Genomic DNA, 10,050 nt, shown 5'->3' on the forward strand with positions numbered 1-10,050 from the left:
TGGAGGGTCCTTTATCGTTATCCCTGTCTCCCAGGTAACCATGGCAGCAGGCCAACAGTGAGGCATTACGTTCTCTGGGCTGCATATCTCTCTGAAACATCTACTCTGAGAATGATTTGTATTTTTGCACTTTAGGTTGTCCTTTTCTCAAAGTCAAAGCACATGACATTGTTTCACCCCTTCCACCACCAATGTGTAGCGCCCATTTGGGTGGTGCCACGGCAGCCATTTTACATAACAACGATCACCACACATGTGGTGCGGTGTGATTGACTCCTAATATAACCCTGTAAAGACCTGTGCCAACCCCATACTCCTCAACCAGATACCAAATCCAACATTGTAGCTAACAATGGTACGCCAGACTTGCACTTAAATATCCTGAAGGACATTGTTGTAATGGAAAATGTGTAGCTTTCAAAGACCTTAAAAGTATCTAGTGGACTGTGGAGGGAAAATGTGTAGCTTTCAAAGACCTTAAAAGTATCTAGTGGACTGTGGAAGGAAAATGTTGATTTTACCTGAAGAGGAGTCTGGTTTTCATGAATGATTCCAATGATTACTGGAAATACATTTGGATGATGTATGATATTTATGTTTTACTGTTCTACAAAGCAAACCTTTTCTGGAGAGCTTTGAACACTCACCTTTAGGTGTAACATGGAGTTAGGATAATACTGTGTTGTGTGATTGTATATATATTTACTACTTATACACCGGGTGGCTCTAATCCTGGATGCTGATTGGTTAAAACCGCATTCCAGCCGGTGTCTATTCCAGTAACTACCACCGGCTGAATCTATGACGTTAAAATGCCTATTTACTCTGTTCCACCTGACTGGACATTCCACTGTCTCATCAGCCCAGGCAGGGAAGTTATAAACTTGATCACCACTATAAAAAGCATCTAGACATTATCTCCCATGTCTTTTAGATGAGCATTTGGTTTTCAACAGCAGAGATCTGTAATAACCTTGCTGTCTGTCTCTCTGACATTTGGTTTTCAACAGCAGAGATCTGTAATAACCTTGCTGTCTGTCTCTCTGACATTTGGTTTTCAACAGCAGAGATCTGTAATAACCTTGCTGTCTGTCTCTCTGACATTTGGTTTTCAACAGCAGAGATCTGTAATAACCTTGTGTCTGTCTGTTTTCTCTCTGACATTTGCTGTTTCAACAGCAGAGATCTGTAATAACCTTGCTGTCTGTCTCTCTGACATTTGGTTTTCAACAGCAGAGATCTGTAATAACCTTGCTGTCTGTCTCTCTGACATTTGGTTTTCAACAGCAGAGATCTGTAATAACCTTGCTGTCTGTCTCTCTGACATTTGGTTTTCAACAGCAGAGATCTGTAATAACCTTGCTGTCTGTCTCTCTGACATTTGCAACATTGTTTCAATATAGAATTTTGATCTCCAGCTGTCCCATGGTAGTGAACATGTCAGGAGTTGGGACGAGACAGACAGGCTGGCAGCTTTCCTTAGCCAGTCGAACTCATGAATCAGACAGATGTTGATGGATATATACGAACAAATGTCAATAGAAAAACAGGAAATGCAGCTAGTTTTCTGTAAATCCAGCTTCAGTTTGAAGTGATTGTGAACAGTGCCCTGGTGAGAGAGCAAATGTTCTATGCAAGGCGAAATCTCACATCATTAGCTCATTGTTATGGTTGTATCCCAAAAACAATCACAAGAAAACAGCTTAAACAAACGCAAATGCAGCTCCTTTGTTGTTATTCTGGCTACACTGTTTGATGTGACTGTGTTAGCCAAAGTTGGCTAGCTAGCAAGCAATGGATAAGAACGTTGCCAGCCATCATGGCAACATAACATTTAGAACAAACGACTGGTGTCGTGTCCATAGATTTAGAACAAAAAGACCCAACTACTGGGTTGCGTCTCTGGCAACCAAACTGATAGAATGAAAGACCAGCCAGCTTGGGAACCAACACTAGATTTGTGTTGGGGATATATCTCGTGGAAGGATGAAATGGTATGAATAAATTAATACAAATATATATTTTTATGAAAATATGTTAATCATTGTTTGAATATGTTGGTAACCAGTTGTATAAATGTGATAATGCCCTTGAAGCAGGAGTTTGGAGGATATATTGACACGGTTTGGCGGCCCTCGACTTCCTCTCTGGCCTAACAACACCCGTGCCAATATATCCTCCCAACACCGACCTCTCTGGCTTCATCGTTTACGTAGATGATGGGTCTTAATCACATCCTCTCTTTGAGACCAATCAAAACTGTTATTAGGCCTAATGGCTCTAAATCCCAAATCACTCATCAACACCAATCTTATTGATCTAAATGGACAAATGTCTAGAGTAACATCAGTTGTTGTCAGGGTATACAGATGATGTCACTCATTGTTTAGTATGAAACCCATCTGCACCCTGGGATATAAAAGATCAACTACTATTTACTGAGTCCTGTCTCCTCAAGACAGACTTTGCCAAGATACTTCCACTGCTTCTGGCTGCAAAGCCTTTTATCCAGAGTGCAGGCCAAATCAAACTGTTACCAGAGGGCAGAGAGTTCAGGTCTTGATATGGTAATTCAGCAAGATGCTGTTATCCAAAGCAACTTTCTGTTAACATACAGTATATGTTCCATGAGTGACTTAAAGCCCAGCTTTGGTGTGGCAATCACTATGTGTGGTGTGGCAAGCACTATGTGTGGTGTGGCAATCACTATGTGTGGTGTGGCAAGCACTATGTGTGGTGTGTGGTGTGGCAAGCACTATGTGTGGTGTGGCAAGCACTATGTGTGGTGTGGCAAGCACTATGTGTGGTGTGGCAAGCACTATGTGTGGTGTGACAAGCACTATGTGTGGTGTGGCAAGCACTATGTGTGGTGTGGCAAGCACTATGTGTGGTGTGACAAGCACTATGTGTGGTGTGACAAGCACTATGTGTGGTGTGACAAGCACTATGTGTGGTGTGACAATAACTATGTGTGGTGTGACAAGCACTATGTGTGGTGTGACAAGCACTATGTGTGGTGTGACAAGCACTATGTGTGGTGTGGCAAGCACTATGTGTGGTGTGGCAAGCACTATGTGTGGTGTGGCAAGCACTATGTGTGGTGTGACAAGCACTATGTGTGGTGTGGCAAGCACTATGTGTGGTGTGACAAGCACTATGCTCCAATCAACTGAAGCAGTTACATTTTACATTTCCCCATTGATGGTTTTTATTTTACCAGGCAAGTCAGTTAAGAACAAATTCTTAATTTCAATTAGGGCCTAGGAACAGTAACCTTGTCAACATCTTGACTATATTTCCTATTCCTTTTGCAACTTATTTCATGCATGTTTTCATGGAAAACGAGGACATTTCTGAGTGACCCCAAACTTTTCAACGGTAGTGTGATTTATTTTTTATATTTTTTTTCAAAAGGTTATGGTCAATAATATCAAAGGCAACACTGAACTTTAACAATACAGCTGACACTATTCTTATCAATTTGCTTCAACCAATCATCAGTAGTTTGTCAGGGCACTCAACATGTATTTCCCTTCTCTTTAAGCATGCTGAAAGTCTGTGAATTTGTTAACTTGTTATGGCTGCAATCCCCCTATCGGGATAAGTGTCATCAACAACCGCTGCATAGCATAGCGCTACATTCAATAAATATTACTACAAATATTTATATTCATGAAATCACAAGTGCAATATAGGAAAACACAGTTTAGCCTTTTGTTAATCCACCTGTCGTGTCAGATTTTGAAATGATACTTTACAGCGAAAGCAATCCAAACGTTTGTGTAAGTTTATCGATCATACGACAAAACATTAAGAACAAATTCTTATTATCAATTAGGGCCTAGGAACAGTGGGTTAAATGCCTTGTTCAGTGGTAGAACAACAGATTTGTACCTTGTCAGCTCAGAGGATTTGATCTTGCAACCTTTCAGTTACTAGCCCAACGCTCTAACCACTAGTCTACCCTGCCAATGTTGTTTCATTTGAAGTAGTGGAATAGAGTCCAAACCAGGGTACAAGAAGGAGATCTGCAGCTGGTACAGGGTGTAAAAATACACCTCTGCAGAACCAATATTCTAATTAGGAAAAGCAGTTATAGGAATGAAAAGGGTGGGACACTATAATGGAAAACCACTGTGGGGAATTTTCTGCTCTAGTATTTGACAGCTATTTATTGAATAGGAGAAAAGAAGGCATAGATACATCAGTTTCTGCATTTTCACCAAGTGAAATATGGTGAAATATGAAAGGCACTCCATTAAAATGTTGCAGATACACCGTATTAATACCATATTGGCAGTTATGAGGGATTTCTCATTGCCGTTAGTTGTTTTGGCACTTCCATCAACGATGGTCTTTGATGGGACAAGCTGTGAACAATACCGCTCTGCTCCAAGATCTTCCATTCTTTATTGCCATGGTCCCTCTCTTTCCACCTCATGCCAAGTTATACTACACTACCTTGAATGCCCCACTCTGTCCCTGTCATGGTCCCTCTCTTTCCACCTCATGCCAAGTTATACTACACTACCTAGAATGTCCCACCCTGTCCCTGTCATGGTCCCTCTGTTTCCACCTCATGCCAAGTTATACTACACTACGTAGAATGCCCCACCCTGTCCCTGTCATGGTTCCTCTCTTTCCACCTCATGCCAAGTTATACTACACTACCTAGAATGCCCCACCCTGTCCCTGTCATGGTCCCTCTCTTTCCACCTCATGCCAAGTTATACTACACTACCTAGAATGTCCCACCCTGTCCCTGTCATGGTCCCTCTCTTTCCACCTCATGCCAAGTTATACTACACTACCTAGAATTCCCCACCCTGTCCCTGTCATGGTCCCTCTCTTTCCACCTCATGCCAAGTTATACTACACTACCTAGAATGCCCCACCCTGTCCCTGTCATGGTCCCTCTCTTTCCACCTCATGCCAAGTTATACTACACTACCTAGAATGTCCCACCCTGTCCCTGTCATGGTCCCTCTCTTTCCACCTCATGCCAAGTTATACTACACTACCTAGAATGCCCCACCCTGTCCCTGTCATGGTCCCTCTCTTTCCACCTCATGCCAAGTTATACTACACTACCTAGAATGCCCCACTCTGTCCCTGTCATGGTCCCTCTCTTTCCACCTCATGCCAAGTTATACTACACTACCTAGAATGCCTCACCCTGTCCCTGTCATGGTCCCTCTCTTTCCACCTCATGCCAAGTTATACTACACTACCTAGAATGCCCCACCCTGTCCCTGTCATGGTCTCTCTCTTTCCACCTCATGCCAAGTTATACTACACTACCTAGAATGCCCCACCCTGTCCCTGTCATGGTCCCTCTCTTTCCACCTCATGCCAAGTTATACTACACTACCTAGAATGCCCCACCCTGTCCCTGTCATGGTCCCAAAGCATTCTACAGCTTTCACTTGGATCAGGCATCAATGGCTCTTTTGTCATCGGTATCCAGAGTCATTCAGCTTACTGTGTTGTCATTCATCTGGCTGAGCTCATGGCTTTTATCTGTTCCATTGCCTCATAATTGGCTCATGTGTTTCGATGTAAGACTTGGGCTACTTTCCCATGCTACTTGGGCTACTTTCCCATGCTACTTGGGCTATTTTCGCAGCCCTCCTCGAAGCAGCTTTCTGCTCGTCTGATTGCAGAATCTTCAACACATATTTTTAACCCTACATTTATTTCTAAGTACCATCCACAGGGTCTGAAAGGCGGCTCATATTCTCCCCCTTCACAAAAGTGTTGACCCGTATGACCTAAATAATTATAGTCCCATTTCCAAACTCTATTGCCCAGCAAAGATTCTAGAATCCTTGGTAAATACTCACTTTAGATATTTTATAACAATGAAATGTATTCTAAATGTACACTAGTCAGGTTCCAGACCAGGTCATAGCACCATCTCTGATACTTCTTTGGTTTTAAATGATGTCTTTAATTGTTTGGATGAGAAAACACATTGTGCAGACCTTTTTTTGACCTGTCTAAAGCCTTCAACACTGTGGATTGCACATTACTTATTCAAAGGCTTTCATCAATTGATCATGACCAGGCTGGTTTGAAACTATGTTAAAGGACAGAATACAGTGTGTGTTTACTGATGGTGTTAAATCAGGTTTTCTGCATTTAACATAGAGTCCCACAGGGATTGATTCTCGGTCCTGTTCTTTTCACTATTTACATGAACAATATTGGTTTATCTGGAGAGAGAAAAAATGTCACCTGTATGTAGATGACACTGTGGTGCATGCTATTGCCCCCACAGCTGACCAGACTCTATCAGAGCTTTAATCTGTCTTTATTGCCCTGCAGAACGCTTTTGTTGAACTGAAATGGTTACTTAATTCAGGTAAAAACATGTATATGTTATTTTCCAAATCATGTAAAAATGTATCTGATGATTAATGCATACCTACTTTGGACGGTGCCCTCATTGATCGTGTCCATGCTTATAAATATCTGGGTATCTGAATTTACAAAAAGCTACTATATCTTTTCAAAGAAGAACGAATTGCAAAAATCGCTGAAGTTGGAGACTTTTATCTCCCTCACCAACTTCAAACATCTGCTATCTGAGCAGCTAACCGATCACTGCAGCTGTACATACTCTATCGGTAAATAGCCCACCCAGTTTTACCTACCTCATCCCCATACTGTTTTTATTTATTTACTTTTCTGCTCTTTTGCACACCAATATCTCTACCTGTACATGACCATCTGATCATTTATCACTCCAGTGTTAATCTGCAAAATTGTAATTATTCGCCTACCTCCTCATGCCTTTTGCACACAATGTATATAGACTCTCTTTTTTTCTACTGTGTTATTGACTTGTTAATTGTTCACTCCATGTGTAACTCTGTGTTGTCTGTTTACACTGCTACACTTTATCTTGGCCAGATCGCAGTTGCAAATGAGAACTTGTTCTCAACTAGCCTACCTGGTTAAATAAAGGTGTTCTCAACTAGCCTACCTGGTTAAATAAAGGTGTTCTCAACTAGCCTACCTGGTTAAATAAAGGTGTTCTCAACTAGCCTACCTGGTTAAATAAAGGTGTTCTCAACTAGCCTACCTGGTTAAATAAAGGTGTTCTCAACTAGCCTACCTGGTTAAATAAAGGTGTTCTCAACTAGCCTACCTGGTTAAATAAAGGTGTTCTCAACTAGCCTACCTGGTTAAATAAAGGTGTTCTCAACTAGCCTACCTGGTTAAATAAAGGTGTTCTCAACTAGCCTACCTGGTTAAATAAAGGTGTTCTCAACTAGCCTACCTGGTTAAATAAAGGTGTTCTCAACTAGCCTACCTGGTTAAATAAAGGTGTTCTCAACTAGCCTACCTGGTTAAATAAAGGTGTTCTCAACTAACCTGGCCTACCTGGTTAAATAAAGGTGTTCTCAACTAGCCTACCTGGTTAAATAAAGGTGTTCTCAACTGGCCTACCTGGTTAAATAAAGGTGTTCTCAACTGGCCTACCTGGTTAAATAAAGGTGTTCTCAACTGGCCTACCTGGTTAAATAAAGGTGTTCTCAACTGGCCTACCTGGTTAAATAAAGGTGTTCTCAACTGGCCTACCTGGTTAAATAAAGGTGTTCTCAACTGGCCTACCTGGTTAAATAAAGGTGTTCTCAACTGGCCTACCTGGTTAAATAAAGGTGTTCTCAACTGGCCTACCTGGTTAAATAAAGGTGTTCTCAACTGGCCTACCTGGTTAAATAAAGGTGTTCTCAACTGGCCTACCTGGTTAAATAAAGGTGTTCTCAACTGGCCTACCTGGTTAAATAAAGGTGTTCTCAACTGGCCTACCTGGTTAAATAAAGGTGTTCTCAACTAGCCTACCTGGTTAAATAAAGGTGTTCTCAACTAGCCTACCTGGTTAAATAAAGGTGTTCTCAACTAGCCTACCTGGTTAAATAAAGGTGTTCTCAACTAGCCTACCTGGTTAAATAAAGGTGTTCTCAACTAGCCTACCTGGTTAAATAAAGGTGTTCTCAACTAGCCTACCTGGTTAAATAAAGGTGTTCTCAACTAGCCTACCCGGTTAAATAAAGGTGTTCTCAACTAGCCTACCTGGTTAAATAAAGGTGTTCTCAACTAGCCTACCCGGTTAAATAAAGGTGTTCTCAACTAGCCTACCTGGTTAAATAAAGGTGTTCTCAACTAGCCTACCTGGTTAAATAAAGGTGTTCTCAACTAGCCTACCTGGTTAAATAAAGGTGTTCTCAACTAGCCTACCTGGTTAAATAAAGGTGTTCTCAACTAGCCTACCTGGTTAAATAAAGGTGTTCTCAACTAGCCTCCCTGGTTAAATAAAGGTGTTCTCAACTAGCCTACCCGGTTAAATAAAGGTGTTCTCAACTAGCCTACCTGGTTAAATAAAGGTGAAATAAAAGAAGAAAAAGAAGAGTTAGTTAAGAATGTATGATTAAAATAGCCTTCTTCTGTCGGAACAGGTCCTGTCTTTTCTTAAAAAGCAGAAAACAAATAATTCAGTCAACATTCATTCTGGTTATTGACTAAGGTAATGTCATCTAACGGTTAAGCTGGCTAAGAAGAGAAACGAAACAACCACCTGTTTGATACACAATCCCTCCACAACACCTGTCTGAAAATGCACTGTTATGGTTGTAATAACATTTCTTAGCTGTTATTCATTGGTTTACAAATGTGGTTTTGATTTTGAGTCTATGAATATGTTCACAGCATTACACACAGACACACAGGAGCAATATTGTGTGCATCACCTGAACTCTGCCTTGTTTTATGAAATACTATACATTATCATAAATAAATACACAAATGCGATACTATCCAGTCTTTCTACTTTGCACATTCACCTTCTGCAAATCTACCATTCCTGTGTTTTACTTGCTATATTGTATTTACTTTGCCACCATGGCCTTTTTTTTGCCTTTACCTCCCTTATCTTAGCTCATTTGCTCACATTGTATATAGACTTATTTTTCTACTGTATTATTGACTGTATGTTTGTTTTACTCCATGTGTAACTCTGTGTTGTTGTATGTGTCTAACTGCTTTGCTTTATCTTGGCCAGGTCGCAATTGTAAATGAGAACTTGTTCTCAACTTGCTTACCTGGTTAAATAAAGGTCAAATACAATAAATGAAATAAAATATGTCAGTAGGGCTGGAGAAGTGGAGTGGAAATAGCATACAGGAGGCTATGACTCTCGTACAGGGAAGAAGGGAAAAACATGAGTAGAAGAGGTATGGTAGGCAAAATGATGTCACCAGTCACAGTTTAACCATGGCAAAATCCACCCCCACTGCCATGCTGGGTAGATTCAGGCGTGTGGAGAGAGATATCCCACTGAGCACAGATGTCATTTCAACGGCTACTTTTGATTTACATTTGGTTGAGTTGTCAACTATTATGTAAACTTCAGGTGAATCTGAGGTATTAGTTCTACAGATATGATGTAACCTTCAGGTGAATCTGAGGTATTAGTTCTACAGATATGATGTAACCTTTAGGTGAATCTGAGGTATTAGTTCTACAGATATGATGTAACCCCCAGGTGAATCTGAGGTATTGGTTCTACAGATATGATGTAACCCCCAGGTGAATCTGAGGTATTAGTTCTATAGATATGATGTAACCCCCAGGTGAATCTGAGGTATTAGTTCTACAGATATGATGTAACCTTTAGGTGAATCTGAGGTATTAGTTCTACAGATATGATGTAAACTTCAGGTGAATCTGAGGTATTGGTTCTACAGATATGATGTAACCTTCAGGTGAATCTGAGGTATTGGTTCTACAGATATGATGTAACCTTTAGGTGAATCTGAGGTATTGGTTCTACAGATATGATGTAACCTTTAGGTGAATCTGAGGTATTGGTTCTACAGATATGATGTAACCCCCAGGTGAATCTGAGGTATTAGTTGATGATGTAACCTCAGGTGAATCTGAGGTATTACAGATATGATGTAACCTTCAGGTGAATCTGAGGTATTAGTTCTACAGATATGATGTAACCTTCAGGTGAATCTGAGGTATTAGTTCTACAGATAT

General features: G+C 40.8%; 1 protein-coding gene across 1 annotated transcript in view; it reads left to right on the forward strand.

Moving 5' to 3' along the window:
* The window catches only part of LOC135565132 (coronin-2B-like), a 137,591-nt gene that overhangs the window by 110,960 nt on the left and 16,581 nt on the right, over positions 1-10,050 (forward strand). The window contains exon 2 of the mRNA XM_065011187.1: positions 1-34. This exon is cut by the window's left edge and continues 167 nt beyond it. Within this exon, the coding sequence (XP_064867259.1) occupies positions 1-34 (34 nt within the window). The remainder of the gene's footprint in view (positions 35-10,050) is intronic.

The sequence above is a fragment of the Oncorhynchus nerka genome, linkage group LG27 (genome assembly GCF_034236695.1).
Source record: "Oncorhynchus nerka isolate Pitt River linkage group LG27, Oner_Uvic_2.0, whole genome shotgun sequence".
Taxonomy (NCBI): domain Eukaryota; kingdom Metazoa; phylum Chordata; class Actinopteri; order Salmoniformes; family Salmonidae; genus Oncorhynchus; species Oncorhynchus nerka.